Source organism: Eurypyga helias, unplaced genomic scaffold, assembly GCF_000690775.1.
Source record: "Eurypyga helias isolate BGI_N326 unplaced genomic scaffold, ASM69077v1 scaffold14896, whole genome shotgun sequence".
Taxonomy (NCBI): domain Eukaryota; kingdom Metazoa; phylum Chordata; class Aves; order Eurypygiformes; family Eurypygidae; genus Eurypyga; species Eurypyga helias.
Window position 1 is genome coordinate 34534 of NW_010258644.1, and position 20800 is coordinate 55333.

The following is a 20800-nucleotide window of genomic DNA, read 5'->3' on the forward strand; positions in this document are numbered from 1 at the left end:
TGGGCAAGGGGGAGAGCCCAGGTAGTGTTGCATGTAGGAGGGGGGATTGAGCCAACAGAGGAGAGGACCAACCAAATTATTTGGAATGATGGGGAAGAATTTGAAGACAAGGCTGCTAGTCAATCATAGAATCACAGAACGGTTTGGGTTGGAAGGGACCTTAAAGACCATCTAGTTCCAACCCCCCTGCCATGGGCAGGGACACCTTCCACTAGACCAGGTTGCTCCAAGCCTCATCCAGCCTGGCCTTGGACACTTCCAGGGATGGGGCATCCACAGCTTCTCTGGGCAACCTGTCCCAGTGCCTTACCATCCCCTCCAAGGGTGGATTAGGGACTGTCAAGCCTTGGTGGATTAGGGACTGTCCTTTCATGTTGGTCTCCTTCAGCTGGAGAGTCCAAACTGGGTGACACAGCTGTGGGCAAGGATGCTGCAGCTCCCATGCGTTGCCTCCTTCATGTGGGATGCCAAGGTGGGAGCATTTAAAAGGAGCGAATAAGGAGGCCTCAGGAGAGGCTGGTCATGTTCCAGGCTGCCTGTGCATCACCCTCCAGCTCCGACACACAACCCCGGCCTTTAAGACGGAGCAATCTTGAACGCCTCTCTGTTGTGCAGCCTTTGCGTCGCTGCCATCCTATACAATGTGCCCGTGGCGGGCAGCGGCGCGGGGCCGGCCGCAGGACACTTCTGCCCATTACATCACAGGCAGGGCACAGGCAGTTGTTGTACATGCTGGAGAGATGCTATAAGTGCTGCCATTGATGTGTGGGTGCTGCGGGCAATGGGGTGGTGCACAGACGTGCCAGCTTGTGCAGGCTGCCCGGGGATTGTGGATTGTGCGCCACTGCCTCTGGCTTTAGTCGAGCTCCGATGTTTAACCCCTGGGTCAACAGCAGCGTGGGAGACCTCAGAGCAGAAAGGTGCTGGAACACTGCCCTGCAAATGGTCCTGGAGCAAACTGGGGTGTGGGGAAGCACAGGAAAACCTGAGATGCTTGAATGTGGGGTTTTGGCGAGACTTTGGTGTTGCTGGAGGGGCCCGGGCAGTGGTCCGTGACCCAAAGAGGAATGAGAACTGCCAGGCAGTGCTTACGGGTTTTTTGATGCATGCAACTTGACATCTTCAGGCACACGGGGCTGGGGACCCTCGGCAGGGACTGGTGTTGGGGCTCCGCTCACCCTGCCCACAGTTACAGGTTATCGGTGGCTGATCCCAAATCCAACCCTTAAAAGGCTCTGGCAGGTTGCTCAGAGGAAGGAATAAGCCTTATTTCAGGGAGGAGAAGAGAAATCCAAACAAAGCAAAACAACTCTGGAGCAGCCGCAGGGAAAATGGACATCTGCAACCGTGGGGTGTGAGGAGATGGGGCCAAGAATGGGACAGGATATTAGTGCTGGCACCCAGAGGGAAAGCGTTTGGAGGAAGCATAAAGAGCATTAAACTTGTCTAGTTTTTAAAGGATCAAAGCTGAAATACTGCTCTGCACACTCCCAAAATGCCCTGCTCCCCCATGGGGTTCTCCTGGGCTGGGTTGGCTGTGGCGCTGTTGGCTCTTGAAGGCTTTAGGTGCTCGTTTGCTGACCCAAAACCTCAAAATAGAGTAAAATATAATTCTCCTGAATGGAAACACAGCTCCATGCCATGCCTAATGTCTGGTGGTCCCCCCAGCAGGGAGGTGGTGGTCTCTGATGCCACAACGGAGCCCTCCCTAGCCCCACCAGGACCGCCCATACACGGGGAGTGCACCTGGCAGCCTCCCCATACCCCAAAACCCAGGAATAACAGGAGGGAGGGGACACCAGTGGCCCGGAGTGCACCAAAGGGGACAGGCGGTCGTGGCTCTGTGAGCAATGTCTGCCTCCTCATGGCCCTGGTCCCCGTGCAGGGGGATGACAGTGCCGTGACACCCCCGTTACCCTGGCAAAAGAGGGGTGCCAGCAGCACCGCGAGCAGACGGGAGGACGTGGGCGCTCCCCGGGGCTTTGCACTGCGATAGTCAACCTGTGGTCATTGGCTTTAGTTTTTTTCTTATTTTTATTGTGTAAACCGATCACCATTTCTTTTTCACAACAGTGCAGGTAAATACCAAAGTCAGCCCATTGAAATGAATTTTCTACAGAGGAAATTTTGAAGCACTTAAGGCAAGACTTGCTCATCTCTAGTTTCAATTTAGCATTGAAAAAATACCAGACTTTCAGCTACTGATTGCCGTAACAAAATTTACATGGGATTTTTTTTTTTTAATTTTTTGGTTTAACCTTTCATTTAAAAGATTTACATTACTATGGAGACTGATACTAAGACATATTTGTCTCTGGCTTTCTTAAAAATCCATTAGTTCCTGTTTGATTTTTAAATGTAAAGGCACACAATAAAGCTTTACGCATTTATTAAAATATACAGATTTTGGTAAATTTAGATTCTTTTCTTAGTATCTTGATAATATATATATGTATAGTTGTCAACAACACAATTATTTGAAAATAAAAATCACTCCATAACATATCTGCATATTTTTTTTTCTTTCTCATGACACACTACAAGGTCCCATTGTACAATGCACCAATGGGTTTTTGGAAACCACAAAAAAAAAAAAAGTAAGAAAAGAAAAAAAATCAATAAACCAAACTTTTTTTGAACAAATACACCAATTTCATACAAGAACTGCAGAGAATTGTTACACCAGAAAATACCATCTGCAAAAAAAGCAAGATATACATCAGAAAGACCGAACAAAACAAAGTGAAGATCATTTACAAGCTCGATTTACAACATCCCGTGTCGTTCGGGGCGTGAATTCTCTGCCATGTAGAGGATGCGAGCGCGCCGGGCCTCGTACCCTGATGGCCATAGCCACGTGGAGTGAATTTGTGGAGGGACTGCGATCTCATCGAGTCGGTCTGGAAGATTTGAGGTATTGGTGCTCCGTCCGTGTCCCACATTGGGTGCCCCAAGGCGCGTGCCCTGTGGAGGGTGCTCAGGCGAGGGGGGGGGGTGTCTGTGCCTCTCGCTGGGGTGATACCACACTGCCAGTGTCCTCCTAGGGGGTCAGGGATGTGAGAACCTCCCGGAGGGGACCCAGAGGGAAAGGATGGATTTTGGGGTTACAGCAAAACAAGCACTTGTTCCTTCTCCCAGCATCCCAAGTCGCCCCCTGGGGTCAGCGGTACGCGGAGGTGATGGACGTGCCTGAACGTTTTGGTCTTTGCAGCCTTTGCTTGTGCCCATTGAAGACCCTCAGTGCCCGCTACAAGGGAGAGCCCATGAGCTCCCAAACGGAGGCTGAACACGCGTGTCCCCCAGGCACTGCTGTTCCGAGCAGGGTGCGGGGACGCAGGCAAGTCCCTGCCTGCGGCTCAGCTGCCTTCTCCTTGCACTCCAATGTTAGGTGGGATGTGGTGGGCTCAGGAGGAGGGTACAGCTCCCACCCACCACCACGGTGGGGGCTAATGGCAGCCTGTCCACACCAAACGGTGCTGTGGAATCAAATGCTGTTTCCCAGCAGTCCCAGAGACATGGAGCAGATGTCCTGCCCTGGTGCTTCCCCGGGAAGGGGAAAGGGAGAACAAGAGCAACTGAAGGGCTTCACTTGATGCATGGATCCAATGGCGAGGTTTCTACAAATGCCAAAGAGCAAGGGATCAAGTCCTTGTCAAATTATACAGCATAACTAGAGCGGACATGACGACAGACACTGGTAACTGCTTTGCAGCAAGAGATTAAGGCTGAAAAAGGAGTAACGGGGTTCAAATCAACAGGGTACATGGGCACAAGTTTGTAGTTCAGCAGATGCCTAAATACTGTGTGGAAGCAGGACAGAGACAACTACCTCGGATACGGTGTAGTACAAGAGCTGGTAGGAAAATAGCATCAATCTCCCTGAAAATGTAGAGCCAGACCTGCGAGGAGCCATCTCTCTTGGGTACTTCTAAGGCATCGAGGATGAAAGCAGCCAAGCGCGAGTGAGAGGTGACCTCTGTGAGAGGCACCTGGCACCTCCAGAAAGGTTTCCCGAGCTGGCCCGTGAGCAGCTCACACATTGCAAACGGCGTTTTGGTGGGACGTGCCCGGGATTTCTGCTGGTTAGAAGCACGGTAGGGATGGGCAGCGGGATGTGGGAGGGGTGCCAAAGCGAAGCTTACAGGTCCTTTTGCCAAATCCTCGCTCCCATCCTGAAGCCCTCATGGGAGCCAGACTTCCCTTGGCTTCCCAGGGGACTCCGGTTTAAGATCTGCCAAAATGGATGCTCTTCTCCACTGGGAAAAGGACTATGGTTTGTGTCCATCTGGGACAGGCGCTTCAGGTGGGAAACTTTTGCAGCCACTAACAGAGCCTCTCCCTCAAGTCCTTGAGTCCCGGGAGTGATGGGGATGGGTGCAGGTCCAGACATCCTCTGCACCCGGCAGCCCGCTTCCCACAAAGGCTGCCAGGCAGACTCTGCACCATGTTTTGGTGGCCCGGGCCTCATCCAGTGAACTGAAGTGTTAACGGTCCTCAGCATCACACGCTGGAGATCCTGCGCCATGCCCGCACCGATGTTAAACTGTCCCCTGGGATGCCAGCCTGGGGACATGCCCCCTGATATTGGGGGTTGGTCTGGGCTGCTCCAGGGGAGCCCTGGGGACAGATGTGTCTGCAGCCTTCGGCAGCAGGGAGGAGGGTGGCTGCTGCTGTCTGATGGGGCGCTTCCTTGGTTATTATTTATTCAAAATTATGTTTCTCCTTTGCAGTGTTTTAAACTAAGCGTGTTGGTGATGGGCTCCAGAACTGGACCTGCTGCTAATTGCTGACTCAGCAGTGCAGCTGCTGTCTGTGCTGGGGCCGTGACCAAACCCCATCACTGAGGGAACGTTGTCGGCAGAGGGGCTGATGGCACTGCTGGGGGTCATGGCCATGCTCTGGCCATGCCGGAGGGATGAGCTATGAGGAATGTCCGCTTGCTGACCACCTCTGCCCTGCAAGCCACCAGCAAGTTGAAATACGGACACTTGCGGAATGAGCAGCATTTCAGTGTTTTTCCATACAGCATCCACCAAGCTGGGATCAGAAACGGAGAAAACGGTATAAGGCAGAGACAGCAGCAGGGAGGGAAATTTCAGCAGCCAAGTCCTCTCTACTTGCCACGTGTGGCCCAGCCTTGCCAAGATGTGGCTGGTCCATGGACATTGTTATTTTGTGGGTGCACAGACGAGTCCCTGAAGCATCAAGGCCAGAGCGAATGCTGGAAGGTGCCCACTGCGGTGAGGGAATTAAGGTCCAGCCATTTTTGTAGAAGACAGAACGTGGTGGAAACAGAGCCCAGCCTCAAAGAAACAGTGAGGTCCTCGTTGACCATTCACATAAGGTGGGTTGGGCCAAGAACAGGTGAGAGCCCTCACTGTGACCAGAAATGGGACCAGGCTCCCAACCGCAGATTTGGGATGTTTGGCTGTGCTGGGATTTCAAGATTTGATTGAGAAACAGACTAATTTTGAATCTCAGTATTTGGGATGCTTGGATTTGGGTTGTGGGGACAACACGGGGTTTGCACTGCTGTGTGCACAGAGTGCCTTTGCGCCAGAAGGGGTCATGGAAACATTGTGTGACGGGACTAACATCCCTGGGTCCATGGCTGAGCTACTCCCTTGAGAAGGGTTTGTCCATCTCCAGTTTGTACCTACCTACCCGTCTGTCCCTCTGGTTCAGCTATTATTTCTAGGTGGTTCAAAGAAAAAAAACACACATGCTAAGAAAGTGCCAAAAACCTAAGGGTGGCATCCCACCACTGCGGCCGTCGAGTGGACGTTCCCCGGGCACAACTCGTTCCATCCTTTCATGCGGCTCCTTCCACCTCTCAACTCCCTCCCAGTTTGGCACATCTCCCACTCTACCACCTCCACTGGTGTGGCCAGTGCTGGGGGATCAACCGGTGCCAGGGGATCAACCGGTGCCGGGGGATTAGCCGGCATTCACCAGAGTGGGACCCCATTGGCAGAGCCAGGATGGGCCACAGGTGAGTTTGGTTCATGGTCAACGGCAATCACAGAGCGTGTCCCGAGGACCGGAGGTGAGCGGGGTGGTGGTGGAGGACCCAGGGATGACGGGACGGGATGGGGGAGCCGCGGGGACCCTTTCTCATTGACTGGGAAGCGCGGCACCCCGCTGCCCACCCTGCTACTCAGGTGAGTAGTCCAACTCGTCATTGGCGATGAGAGCCTCCGACGGCGGTTTGTGCCTGCCTTTGCTTTTCGACCTGCTACTCGTCCGATGGCTTTCCTTTGCTCCTGCCATTTGCTGGTACGAGAAGCCCTTGTCCTCGGAGGGACCCCAGCCCGGATAGCCCTCACCCTCAGTGGCGTAGGAGAAGCCATCATCCACAGAGAAGGGGTCGACATCCACATCGTAGCGCTGGTAGGTGCTCTGGTGGAGGGCCTCCTCCCGGGCGCTGATCTCCAGCGTGCTGTTCCACATCCCATAGCCAAAGTAGATGAGTAGACCTGTGGTGGGAAAGAGGGAGAGGGTTGGACCGCGGCTGCCCACTCCGGCCCCTCAACCCGGGCTAAGACATTGCTAAAGACACGCTGTGCCCCAAAACCCACATCAGGGGGTGGCAGGGATCCATCCTGGCTCACTGCCAGCATCCTCCCGCCCAGCGCCAGGCTGGCGCCTGCTGGTGAGAGTTAAGCCTATGTAAATATACCTATATTTTTTAAGCCAGTGTATGTTGTAATTGATGTCTGCTCTACAAACCTGTGGAGTTTGCGTTTTCAGGCTGCCAGCTGTGACCCGAGGGCTGTATGTTTTCAGCATCAGTTGGCGTCGCTGCCGGCCGCGTGATTGTGTCATCTGCAGCTTCGGTGGGATAGCAGCTCCCAGCAGACATGTGGAGGCTCCCGAGTGCTGACAACCTGTATCTCCATCCTGTTCCCCTCCTGGCTACCCTTTTCCTTCTGGAGTTTTCTTATGCTCAGTCTCTCTCCTGCTGGTGCTTGCAGCCATGCGTGCCCCAGGGCTGTCAGTATGACTGTATTCAGTATTAAAACAGCTCTGAAATCCTGTCTTCTTCCCTTCAAGAGTTTCATTATCTTCTCCCTCTGGCCCTACCTGATCTCACCTTCCTGCACCAGCGGTTTCCCCAGAAGCGAATGTATTTGGAGATGTAATTTCCAGTGGATTGTGGGATTAATCTAGTCCTGACGTGTGCATAGAGAGATCCGGATTTCTCCTTACCCCACAGACTGGCCATGGGGGACTGCTTGTGAGGTTAAATCCAGAGTCTGTGTGCAGGATCACACATCTCTGCCAGAAAAAACAATGGGATGTGTCTCCCCCACCAGATGAGCAGCCGTGGAGGAGGCTAGTGGAGTCCATCACACCCTAACAGAGTGGCTTAATTGACTCGTTGCCATCGCTGGCAGCTGAAGAGGTATTAGATGTACCCACAGGGGAAAGTATTTAATCACGGTGGGTTAAATAGATGCTTTCAGGGAGAATGATGCTTTCCCTGTGTCTGCAGTTTCACCTATCACCCTGGAGGGCCAAACAAAGCACAGAGCATGTATTTTCCAGCCCAAAAGGTACAAGTGGCAGCTACTGCTCAATGGCTTGGTGTTACAGGACTCTCAGAGGTGGAGCTTTGTTATGGGACCTCAGTCATGCAGGACTGATTCAGGATAACTGCCGTCTTCATCCTCAAGAAAAAGAGGCAATGGGAAAATGGAGGAAAAAAAAGTGACAGCAACCTGCCTCTGAAGGATGGAGACCATGAGACTCCTCTAAACTCTCTGAGATACCAAAGGGAGCTCCAAGGTCTCTTCATGTCACCTCCTGGTTCTGCCAACTGAGATCAAACACCAGAAGGCAACTAAGAGAAGCACGAAGGCTGGTAAGCCCAGCATGGTGGCCTGTGCCCACCCATCCCACCTCCAGAAGAGGTGATTCCTGCCTTTAAGGGAGGTGGCAGCTGATTGTGACCTTTGCATCAATCTCATTCTCTTTCCCCAACACTTTCTCCCTCTCAACCTAGGACCCTGAACCCTGCTCCCAAAGGAGAGGGCTGCTGGTGGGATTCTTTGCCAGGGATGGTCCTTTTGGGTGCTGGCACCATGCCCAGGGTCTGTTGTCTGCAGCTGGGCTCCTGCGGGCTGCTGCAATATGTATGTTTACCGACAGGGTTATTATTTCTCTGTAAAGAGTCCTTGGCTTTGATATTGTCTTGTTGCTTCAGTGCTCTATAGTCCAGGCTTGGGAGCCTTCAGGAGGAGCTATGAGAGCTGCTTTTTTTTCTCTTGGGTTTGCGGAGTAAGTGGGTTGCAATGTCCAGCAAGGGAAACTATGGACATGCCAGGCTCTTGGCTGTGTGCCAGGAAGCCTAAATTTGGCGAAAAAGGGTCCACAACAGAGCTTGTGAGTCCTGAGTTTGCCCTGACACAAAGTTAAGGACTTAGACCAAGAAAGGGAGACAGAGTTCACAGATGCCTTGGCTCTGTCTCCCCAAGGGCTGTTGGGATGAGACAGTTCTTGACTTTGGCAACGCAGTGCTGAGATTTTGGTGTGGGCTGCTAAGGAGCTCAAGTGGGTGAAATAGCAAGAAACCGGCAGATTTCTGTAGGAAACCTGCTTGGGAGACAATTTCCAGAACCCACCTACTTTGCATCAAAAGGCTTATCAAAATAGTCACCTTTGCATGGAGCAGCTCACTTCCATCAAACTGACATTTTCTGGAGGTGTAATTTTCCATTTAGCTATGATTCAGGCACTTGATTAAACAAGGTTTCTAAGAACTTTGGAATGACAAGGGGCAAATGCAAAGGACTGGACATGTCCCAGCTGAAGAATCATCATCCTAAGCACTCTAATTAGGGAAGCTGTTATTATTAACATGCTTTCAAAAGAATGACAGTTAAAAAATTAAACAAAGCTGGGACTCACCTACAAAGCACCAGACAGCAAATCGAATCCACGTGACTGTGGAGAGCTTCAGCATGAGATAGATATTCACCAGCATAGCAAAGGCAGGGACAAAGGGCAGACAAGGTGCCATGTAGGGCAGCTTCTTGGGGTTTTCTGGCTGCTGCAAAATCACAAACACCAGTACGACGATGAGCAGGATCATCAGCACGACAAGGAGGACAGCCCACCAGCTCTGCTCATAGATGTAGTCTGCCCCGAAAATGATGAAGGAGCAGAAGATGAACATCAGGACGAAGAGCAGGAGCACGCAGGTGGTGACCGTGTGGCCAGTGGCCGCCGTGGGGCGATCCATTTTCCCCGGCAGTCCGAGGTGGATCCGCATTGTGTAGTAGCGAGGGCCGATCAACTTCTTCAGCTTGATGAGGTAGATGTTCTCAGACTCATCTGCCTCTATTCCCGAGGTCATGTCAACCGTGCCATAATTGGGGTGATTCACGTTGTAGGTGGATTTATCAGATTTCCCAATTAGCATTTCATTATCCCCCAGCGATGGCAAGTTTTTTGCCCCGCATGTGTTGGTTGGTGGGCCAGCAAACTCTTCTCCTTCGCTCCCGGGGGAGCAAGCTTCCTTCTCGCAGTCAGCCAGGATACCCTCCTTCTTCTTGGTGTGCTCCTCGGAGAGGAATTTGACGAAGCCGTCAATGTCGCTCTCGGGTTGGTATCGGAGGAGCAGGACGCAGACAGAGACCAGCGTGTAGGCGAGCAGTGTGCCGATGGACATCATTTCTATCAGGTCCCGCAGGCTGACCAGCAACGAGAGCAATGCTGCCAGGAATCCGGAGACGATACAAGCCACTACAGGGGTTTCCGTATAAGAACTGACGTGGGACAAAAATCTGGAGTGTGAAATGGTGGCAGAAAGTTAAATTGCAGATTTTAACGGTTTCCTGTTGCAATAACCCTTAGCTGGCTGGAGGGACCAGGCTCAGAGATGCGATCCCTTCAGCTCCTATTGCTTTTTAGACCTTAGAATCCAGACAGCCAGAGACTGGAAATGCTGCTGAGGCTGGATCTGGGGTCAGACCCAGGCCTAACCAGCTCTGTGCAACCTGAAAGGGGCACTGGGACACTTGCAATTAAGTGCCAATATTTTAAATATATAAGTTGCTGTCCTTTGCAAGTAGCTCTTGAATTAAATGTTCATCCTCCCATAAACTGAATCTCTAGGTAGCAGCACCAAATCAGAAACTTTTGCATGGATCTCTCCTGATTTTTTTTCCCCCCAGGATACTGCTTCAATGTGTGCCCTGTTCTGCAAGCACCTAGCCTGTGTGTGCTCATTACTCCCTGCAGTGACGGCACCAGGCTGGCTGGGTGCAGAACAGCTCCTGTCTCCCCCTGAACATTTCCCCTCCAGGTCCCAAGAGGGAAAAAATAAATGCCATCATGGACACGACTGACCTGAAGAGCAGCCCGTCACCGGCCATGGCATAAATGACTCTTGGCATTGGGAAGAGGGAGCCCAGCAAGCTGACGGTCAGGCCGGCCACGGACCCGATGGCAACGATGAACTTGGCTGCGTAGAAGCCATGGGCCACAAACATTTCCATGAGCGGGGACTCCGTGTCGATGGCATCGTATGGCACCATCAGAGTGAGGATGATGCTCACCTGAGAAAGACGAGAGGGGCAGGACACAGGTGTCAGCGGCAGCGCTGGGGACTCACAGGGTGCGGGGGCTGCTTCTCAAGGTGGGAAGCCAAAAAATTCCAAGTCTGATTGGGATTGTATCCCTATGTCCCCTGTGGAGGGGATGTTAATCCTGGAGGTAGGCCCCTGCTTTGCAGTGGGGTGATTAATCCAGGGGACTGCAGGGCCTTGGTCTCTGTCACCTGAAGGTGACACCTTGAACCTCACGGCAGTGGTGATGTAGGAGGCCGGTGGCACTCAGTGGGGTCAGTGACACTCCCATCAGTCACATTCCTGTGTGGGGACAGTGCTGCTGGAGTCAGGCACTCCCCGTGGGACAGGCCCAAACTCCAAGATGACATCACTTGGGAGAACACTTGATCTTATTTGAGCCAAAGAGAAATTGGTTTTGAGGGAAGCCCACCATCCTGTAGAAGAGGCAGTGGGTGAGTTCCCTTGAAACAATCAGAACAGTGTTTTTTCTCTCCCATGACTCAATTTTGCTCTTATACAGGGAAAATCCTTGAGCACAGACATGCATTTATTGGGGTACAGACCAGCTGCACATTGCTGCTGCCACATCTCTCACATGGCCATCCCTTCCCATCCTCCCCCTTCTGCTTGGACCCTCTCCCACATCTCTGGCAGAGGCAGTGCTGCTTTCCCCAAAACCGCAGAGGAACGTTGCTGCAAAGCTGCTGCTCCTTCAGCTTTCCTGCACTTCCGGATGCAAAACCAGCTGTGGATGGGGATGAGGCATGAGGGAAAAAATTGGCTGCCCCCATCTCCCTGCAGTTGACAGAGAGATCTCAGCAGGGTGACAGGAGGCTGGGGGCAAACCAGGCTGGGGACCAGGGGAGCCTTGGCAGGACACTGCAGTCACATGGAGAGGCAGCTGATGCCTCAGCTCCCACCAAGGAAAAGGCGCTTGTCAGTGGGTCAGGCTGGATCCCTGGCTTGTGGAGAGGGGAGCTGCAGAGATGCCCAGAAGGGACACGCAATATATATATATTTATGTACATTTACATATATATAGCAAGTACTTACGGACACATATGCTGTCAAGCACGTAACGAGCGAGGCTGTGATGGCGTAGGGGATGGAGGTGTTGGGACTCTTTGCTTCTTCTCCCGTGGTAGCGATGATGTCGAAGCCGATGAAGGCATAGAAACATGTCGCAGCCCCTTTGAGCACCTGTGTGGAGCACCAAGGATCTCAGTGCCAGGAGGAACACTGGCACCTAGCTAGGGAGAAGGAACTGAGCACAAATGAAGGAGTCCAGTTCTGTTTGAGCTAAAGGGTGAGTGGGGCAGATCGGGAAATGCATCATCTAGCTGGGGGTTGCAACTAGATGATCTTTAAGGTCCCTTCCAACCCAAACCATTTGATGATTCTATGTCGAGTGGGGTGTTCCCATCTGGGGACTGACCCTGAGAACACCCATAACCCAGTGATCTGGTCTAGGGAGAAGATCTCAACGTGTGGTCCAAGGCACTGAAGGGATCTGCAGCTCACTCATGGTGCACCACAAACCTGCACCCACGCAGCGCCCGAATCTGCCGGGAGATCCTGGCAGTGACAGGGGAGACAACCAATTTCAGGTTTGCTTTCACAACACTCCACCCCAAATCTGTTTATATTAGTAGGGATTTATGGCATGTTTACACGTTCCATCTGAGCAAGATGTCTCATGTGGCAGCAAGATCTGCTAGCAGAGGAAGCAGAAGAGAGCAGCAACAGTCAGATGTGTGCTGCTTTCCAAACAACCTCTGTTTTACTTGGAAGCTGTAGACAGGTTAGGAACACACGTTGGAGCACTTGGATAAGGAATTATTTGTACTGTTTAGTTATTTTTTTAATGTGATTTTTAAAAAATATACAATATTAGCAAGGACATTTATAGGATTGAAACGCTGAAGCAGGCTAAATACTGTGAGGCTGTGAGTGAGCTACTTGGCAGTGGTAAAAACGTTGCGTATGTCTAGCTGGGCACCACATGTCCATCCCATCACCCATCTCGGCTGTCCAGTGATAGCGCAGACAGTAAAATTCACCTGTTTCAGGGAGCTACCTGTAATTACCTTTTTAAAGTATCCCTTATGATCTTGGAGATCTAATGCTTATGCTGTGGGGGATTTACTTTTACAAACAATTTGGGAGACAACCAACTAGCTGAAAACGATGGGAAGCCACTATTAATTTTGATATGTTTGGGATATGTATCTCTTAAAACTCTGTATTTTTGCCAGGAGGTATTTCAAGGGGTGAGATAGAGCAAAACAGCTTTTTTCTATTTTCTCTTTTTTCATTCCTCTTGTATGGCATAAAAAGCCAAGCACGATCCAAAGGTAAATATGTCCTCTGCTTTCAAATAGGCCTCAGCGCTCTTCTCCTCATTGTTGTGCTCTAGCAGAGAGGTATTGCTTTACTGAAGGGAGGTGCAGGGGCTGTATGGCAGCTTGGGACCTTTTCAATAATCAAGATTCTTGATTTACTTTACTTTCTTGCTTATTTTTCTGCATGAAACCCCGATGGAATCAAGCACTGTAAATCTGAGAAATTATCTTGGGTTTAGGCCAGCTGAGATATTTACAGTCTCTGTTCATCCTTGGATAAAAACCAGTGCAAGCAAGATAAAAAAGCCAAATATGTCCAAATTCTCAGTAAGCTTTGAGGGAACATCCATAAAATAAGTACTGGCAGGTGGCATTATGAAGTGCTCCAAACAAATGCTTGAGAACATTGTTGTTGACAACCAGCCAACACAAGTATCTCCCCCTCACAGAGGCTGAGCCAGCTCCTCCTGAGCTCCCTGTCTCGGACGGCCACTGCATTTTGATCCAGTGCCTGGCAATTAGTGGCATTTCCTGGGATGTACCTTCCTGTGGAGTTTGGCTCTCCAGGAGGATGTTGTGGGTAAGTTTTGGGTTTATTCTAAGAGGTAGCAGGAGATAGGGGCAAAGCATTGCTGCACTCCCTGGGTTTGGTGGAGGGAGGAGGTCTGGATCTAAGACTACAGTGCTGGAGGTCCCTGGTCAAGGGACCAAGGGACCAGCAAGGTCAAGTTTTGGGGAGTGTGGTGGAAGTAGGATGTGTATACCATGAGCAAAGCTGAGTGTATGGCAGGTGGGTGGCACTGCTTAGGTGCTGCGTGTCCCTCCGTGCATCCCAGACTTACCCCCGGCCATCCAAACGGGAGGAATTGCCCTTCAGACCAGTTGTCACCTTTGACATAGAAGAGACCAGCAATCATGATGAAGACCCAGACTGCCAGGTTAATGATGTTGAGCACGTTGTTCAGCCCCACCGAGTTCTTCACCCCCATGGCCACGACGATGGTGACAATGACAGCAATGACCAGAGCAAGAAGGTCAGGGTATGACTCCTCTCCTTTCCCTAGGTAAGAGAAAAGCGGTGCATAACTCTGCATCCACAGCTGTGGACAGCATCTCCAGAAACTCTGTGCGGGCTTTTTAAACACTTTTCATGCCCTGAGGCTTTGCAGGACTCTTTTCATGCCCTGAGGCTTTGCAGAACTCCTTGGTCCCACTGCAAAGGTCGTCTCAGATGCCCCTGCCTCTGCTAGCTAAAGTCATTTTATTAAGGTGAGCCAGATGCCTCAAGACACTTAAGAGTTTTGGGAGGGCAGCAAACAAATTATCAAATCCCAGTTTGCCTAACAGGTATCTGCCATGTACTAACTAAAAATCGATCAAACATTAAGTTTTCATGACAGCTAGCTGTCTTACTGGTAGGCACCATGGGCTGTTGCTGGAACTGCTGGTCATACAGGACCATTGCAGCCCTGAGTGTCTGCACGGCAGTACTGCAGACATCAGCTCATACTCCCTGACAAGGTTCTGCGTGTGCCTTCACGGCCCCAAGCAGTGGGTTTGCACTGGGTGAAGTGCTCCTGCGCTGTCGTTAGCCTCTAGCAGTCAACTGATTTTTCTCGGTGCTTATTCTGCTAAATGCCAGCTGATCCCGAAGGGGTTCAAAGTATCAGGTATCCCATCCCCCCCAAAATCCCTCCTGTGAACCAGACTGCAAAGTACCAGAGGCAGACGGTTGGTAAATAATGAATGAAGCCTAATATCCATGTCTGACTTCTGACGAGCTTTCAATTACTTTTCAGGCCCTAATGAACGCTGGTAGCTATGCACGGCATGACGCACCTAGTCCGTTCAATGTTCCAACGCTGTTGATCATCCAGCGGCTGATGGTGTGGTTGGCCAACGAGTCGAACATGCTGCTGAGGGCGCTGGCACCCGCGGCCGTGCCGATCACGTACTCCAGGATGAGGTTCCAGCCGATGAAGAATGCCACAAACTCCCCCACTGTCACATAGCTGTAGGTGTAGGCAGAGCCCGTGGTCTTGGGGACCCGCACACCAAACTCAGCATAGCAAACGCCTGTTTAGAAAAACATGGAGTAACATAAGGAAAATGTGCTTAGAAAAGGAAAAAGTACACCTGTCTTGGTCCCACCTGTCTGGAGGTGCCAGGAGGTGCCCAGATCTGTGGTCAGCATCAGAAGCTCAGACAACATTGTAGGGGGCCATGGTGACCCTTCCTCCCCAGTCGCTTGGCTTAAAAAGTGGCCCGTTTTCCCATTAAAATCAAGCTGTGATAGAATTGTTTTGAGGATACACAGCTCAAACTACCTTACAGCCTGTTGCAGAAGAGCCTTCTCGCAGCTGCATGCCCCTGATGTGGGACCCCTGATGTGGGACCCTGCAGCATGGCTGCAGCCCCCACAGCCACACAACCAAAGCTACAGGGAAATCCAGGCACAGGCAGCAGAACCAGGCAGTGCTGGTGGTGCAGCCCTTGCAGTACTGCTTCCCTGCTGTAGCTTTGGTGGTGGTAGATACCTCTTCTTCCCCATCCAACAGTGACACCATAATAGGATTTTTGCTTCTCTCAAAAGTTTTATTTGTGGTATCAATATACTGACAAGCTCCCAGTGCTTTTGGCTGCAAAAACCATCATAGCACTGGGAAGGGTGGTCGCAGGGAGACCTGCCAGAGGACAGTGTTTGGGCACAAGGAGGTCAGGGATGGTTATAGCTATTGCATGGGATCCTGCACTAGTCTTGCTCAGCCTCATCCTAGAGCAAGAAGCCACAGTAGGGCTCGCAAAAGGCTACACCTCTCCCTGCCCTGCCTGTGCAATCTCCAAACGCCTATCTTGGGTTATTGCTATGCAGATCCAGGCACGAGCACCTGCTCATCCCTGCTCCCATTCATACCCATGCAAGGGGAGTTTGAAGCCACCTTACATAGAGAATGTGTTATTTCAACACTTAAATATGTTACATATAAGTCTCATTCTGAAGATTAGTTGCAAGACGGACTTTGTAGAAGAAGAAAAGAAAGCCAAAAGAAGTATTTAACTGGAACTGTCTGGGAGGAGATTTTGGTGGACTTCAATACTTTCCAAACTCCTTGTGTACTTACTATGTCAGGATACTTTTCAAAAAAACTTGACCCTGACACACTGCTGTCTAAAAACAACCATTAGCTTTTATTTAAAAGGAATGGATGGACTTAGTCATAAGTTCCCCAAATATTAGCCAGAACAAGTGCTGGAAGGGTGCACTGCATCCTGTGTGTTTGACACTGATTAAGCCCCTGCCCTGAAGACCCCAGTTCAGCCTGTACAGGTTAATGGGTTACAGCAGTTATTATCGTTGTGTAAACACGTAATTATAGAGTTCTTTACCAACTACTTTTCTCAATTTAGAAGATACTAATTGATTCAAAGTTGCAATCAGCTTGGTATAGAGAGAGGAATGAATAATTTAGAAAAATGTTATGAGGTCACTGGTCTTACTGTAAGTGCAGTTTTTACACAGTACAAACACTGAATTATTGAATCCCTAAGCTGAATTTGGTGGTGCTTTTTTTCTTGGTATTGGAGGACTTTTATTTTCCATTCATTGTTTAACTGCATGCACGACACTGGCAGTGCTTTGCAACGGGACTCAAAAAGTTGATTTCTGTAAAGCAGGCCCGACTGCAGGAGCAGGAAGACATCCCCGTCAACCAGCACTATAGGCAGTCACTATTCAAAGCTGTTTAATTAAAAATGCATACACTCAGCAAAGGTGAGCCATGCACGGGTAACTACAGGCCTGAATGATTTATGAAGCAGGTGCTCTGATGGGGACAAGTATCTAGTTTCTCTCTTTGATGGCCTTAAAAATCATATAATCTTTCTTGGAGGCAGCTCTACTTTTAGCCAATGACAAGATAAGGCTTAAAGAGGATTGCGATTGATGTAGAATGATAATGGAAAGGCAAAGACATTAATATGTATAAAATGTTTGAGTTTTCAATTACTCTACTAGGATCCCAAAATAGAAGAGTAATCTTTCACTATGCACTGCATGCAGCAACACGTTGTGGATATCTGCATTAGGTATCAGCATATATTAAGAAAATACACTACTTTGTATCGTAGCAGGCAGTATCCAGCCTGGGGGACATGAGATGCAAGATCTGCCATCCATCCCTGACTGCCACTGGCCATATCGGGAGGCATTAACAAAATCACTTTGCTTTGCGGTGCTGCAGGTGCTCCATCAGACATGGGGTTCACAGCACTTCCCTATCTGCTTAAAAAGGAAAATGATATCATTCTTCATTAGACAGCAGATTTTATCTTACTGATCTCTGCTGCATCAGCAGAGTAATAATAATAATTATTATCTCAGCAGCCCCAGCTATTCGCTACCTCAACTCCCGGTACCCAGAGATGCAGCTCTCCTGGTGTCCCTGTGCAGCCAGCCTGGCTTTAGGACTGCAGCCAGGGGCTGGGCAAACCTTTCCTGCCATGACTCTTTGAATTTGGAGACAGGTTTCTCCCCCCCAGACAAGAGTGATTGCAAGTTCCTGCAGAAAACAGACCAACATAGTGGTTGTTTGGAAGAGCAGTCTTTTTACAGAAGACCACTTCTTTCTCCTGAATATCAGCTACACTGTGTAATTGATGTGACAGTCATTACACTGGTATAATTACAGTTATTGACATTATTCAGAAGGACATAAACACAGCTGAGCAGTGTGGTCCATGACATTGTCCCTTCCAAGATCCCATCGACCAAATCCGATTTCTAAGATTTAATTGACCTCCCCATTCTCTGGTTTATCTTGTTTGGGGGCAGGTGGTGAGGCAGCCAGCAAATTTCCGTACACATATATATATATATGATGAACAGCATCATCGCAGGGCAGGGGACCATGAAGTTCATGCTGGCTTCAAACCCCAAACCCCACGGCTGCAGCAGCCGTGGGCAGCACAACTGGTGGCAGGAGGAGCTAGTGCACAGACCGCAGCTCGATGCACCCTCTTGGCTGCTGCCTTGCTTTCAGTGTGCTGGGGTGGTGAGGGCCACGGTGTGGATGCTGGCCCTTCTGCTGCCACCCGGCACGATGCCACGCAGGAACCATGAGACATCCCACAGGACACTGGCACGAAGGGAGCGATGTTTCAGGTGAAACAAGGCTTGGGGAGGGTGCTTTCAGCATCACTGAAGGCCTGCTCATTGTGTTTAATGGTCACTGTGTGCATATATATATAAAAGAGAACTCCATAAATCTTTCTTAGGAAAAGGATTCTCATCTCTGCAGCACGGCCCAAGCAGCTCATGATCAGCTACAGCTGGTGCCCCTCATCCCAGCCCTGCTCCTGCAGCACCTGAGGCACATATCGAATCATGCTCCTGCAGCACCTGAGGCACATATACAATCATGCTCCTGCAGCACATATAGAATCATGGTCCTGCAGTACCTGAGGCACATGCTCAGCCCTGCCCTGCCCTGCCGTGCATGCTGGATGCTGCTGAGCCTGCTCCCACGTGGGTACCAGGTAAGAGCGTGGCAATGTGCTCCAAAACCATGTGGCTCGGTGTACCATGATGGGGAACATGTTGCTTAAAGCTAGGGGAAGGCATAACTGGAGTTTGTTGGGTAGATGAAATTGGAAAAATCCTTGTCTGAGACCAGGTATGGAGGGGTTTCCTGCAGCTGGGACATGCCTGGCTGGGCTTCCCTGTGGCTGTCTCGCAGGAGAGCAGAATGGCTTTCTGGAAGAAAATGGCGTTCTTTCCCACTTTGCAGGCAGTGGGACCTGACTTGGTGATCTGTGTCACATCAGGGGAAAGCAGGGGATCGAGGGATCCCATCTGGCCTTAAAACTGTGAGAAACTCCTTAAAATCCATCCATCCATGCTGGGAGTGACTGTGATGTGAGAGAGAAAACCCCATCCCCAGTGAGCCTGATAGTCATCTGGCTCCTGAACCCTTGCTTGGTTCTACTTGCCAAAAACCTGTTGCTGTTGCAAACAGCAGCAGTGTCACCGATGAAGTGAGGAAGCGGCCAAGGAGACTATCAAAATACCTCATCCTTCACAAAACACTTTCCCAGGGCTACAAAAGCAAGGAGAGGTGAAAGCTGAGCAGGAAGCGGCATGGGGTCCTGGGGGCAAAGGCAGGAGGAGCTCCCCGCTGAGGGGGCAGGGCTCATGTCTGGGGTGAAAAAGCCCCTTTCGGAACATAGAGTGTTTTTTTAGATGAGACCCACCCAGGCTCTGTTTGCACTTGGTTTGTTGCATCATGGGCAGTGAAACTCTCACAGAAGAGAGAAAACAGGCAGTGGGAAAGGATAAAGACTCTGATGCTATCTACTGCCTTGGTTAAAAAATGGGCATTTTAGTTCATTTGTTGTGTTTGGACCGCAAATAAGTATCGGATCTCATTGCGCACTCTTAGCTCTCGTTCTGGGCTGAACTGGTGGTAAATGTGTGTGAGCTGCCTCCTCACTGGGGTCTAACTGGGGAGCGTGGGGCAGGACTGTCGGCATGGTGGTCCCCAGCCAGCATCACTGGGATCCTTCCCTGGCACGGCTTTGCGGAGAGCGTGGCGCTCGTCCCCGTGCTGCACCAGGTAGGGATCTCCATGGAGCAGCACTGTAACCTCTGGGGAAAGAGCATGATGTGCTTCCACCTCTCCCTGCAAAAATCCAGAGGCTTGAAAAGCTGAGCTGGGTCATTCTGCTGTGTTTGCTGTTCCTGTCTTCTGTCAAAGCCCTTTGCCGTTTACTCAAGTTTCCTTATCCAACCCGCGGATAAAAGCTGGATACCAGACTGACACAGCATGCAAAGCCCTCTGCGCAGGGAGAGTGGGAACATCACATCATCGTGTTAGCACTGATCTGGAAAGGACAAATGCCAGCAGTACTGGCTTCATGCGGAAACCGCAGCTCAAGCCATATGCTCAGCTGGGTTCCTACGGAGGAGTCGGAATTCACCGGCTTTTCATGAAAAGATAGAATTCTGTGCTCTCTGCACATTTGTTTGTTGGCTTTTTTTTTGTTTTGTTTGGAAATTCAAAGAGTGATCCTGCATGAATAGGAGTCAATAAATTCACCTCCAAAACTAACAGAGGAGTTGTTTATCTGTTAGCAATGTCCACAGCAAACGCAGGTGGCCCTGGTGCTACCCAAGCCACCAGTATCCTTCCTGTGGAACAGGGAATCCCAAAAGCCATGTTGTGCTCTTGCTCCAAAGCCGTGGCGTGGCTGCACTCTCTGCTTGGGACACGCTTTGCAAAACTTATTGGTGTTCAAAAACGTACTGAGCACAGGCTCCATCCAGCAGCTCACCGGCAGTAGTTGAGCTCGAGCTGCTGGCTCCCAGTACAGGGTTTGGTCTGATATTTGGGCAGTGAGGGACGGTGCATCCCGGGAGCTGGGTAAACCCAAGGTGAAATGGTATTTTAGGCTACGTGGAGGCTATCGCCCCTTCACAGCTTGTCCTGGTGAGTGTGGGACCTGCCAGGCACTCACGCATGAATGAAGTCAGAGGATGCGCGAGACGCCACGTTACTCACAAACCCACCCGCACGACTCACCTGACAAGATGGAAGCGACAGCAGCAATGATGAAGGAAACAATGACCCCAGGCCCTGCCATCTCCTTGGCCACCAGGCCGGACACCACATACATGCCTGTGCCCACGCAGCTCCCAACGCCAAGGGAGATGAGGTCGAGGGTGGTGAGGACCTTGGCCAGCCTGGTGCCCTGGGCGGTGGCAGTCCCCGTGCCCTCCAGCATCGACTCCACGGGTTTGGTGCGCAGGACGCGGGTGCGGAGGGCATGGCCCGCCGCCCCCCACGGCACCCGCCGCGGGTCCAGGCGTGAGAAGAAGCTCATGGCTGG

General features: G+C 50.9%; 1 protein-coding gene across 1 annotated transcript; it reads right to left on the minus strand.

Annotated features, from left to right (window-relative positions):
* Positions 1-6153: 6153 nt before the first annotated feature.
* SLC7A14 (solute carrier family 7, member 14) lies at positions 6154-20794 on the minus strand. The gene is made up of 7 exons (XM_010154422.1): positions 20494-20794; positions 14756-14992; positions 13759-13976; positions 11628-11774; positions 10354-10562; positions 8911-9788; positions 6154-6476 (listed from the first exon to the last, which is right to left on the minus strand). Exons 1-7 carry the CDS (start codon positions 20792-20794, stop codon positions 6154-6156), a joined length of 2313 nt encoding a protein of 770 aa, XP_010152724.1.
* Between the last annotated feature and the right edge of the window lie 6 nt (positions 20795-20800).

Excerpts from the sequence above, each read along its gene's own strand:
- SLC7A14 (XM_010154422.1), bottom strand. The coding sequence starts at position 20,794 with ATGAGCTTCTTCTCACGCCTGGACCCGCGGCGGGTGCCGTGGGGGGCG. Across the intron at positions 13,977-14,755 it reads TGGAACATTGAACGGACTAG|GGAAAGGAGAGGAGTCATAC; the intron begins GTGCGTCATGCC and ends TCTCTTACCTAG. Across the intron at positions 10,563-11,627 it reads GCTTGACAGCATATGTGTCC|GTGAGCATCATCCTCACTCT; the intron begins GTAAGTACTTGC and ends CGTCTTTCTCAG.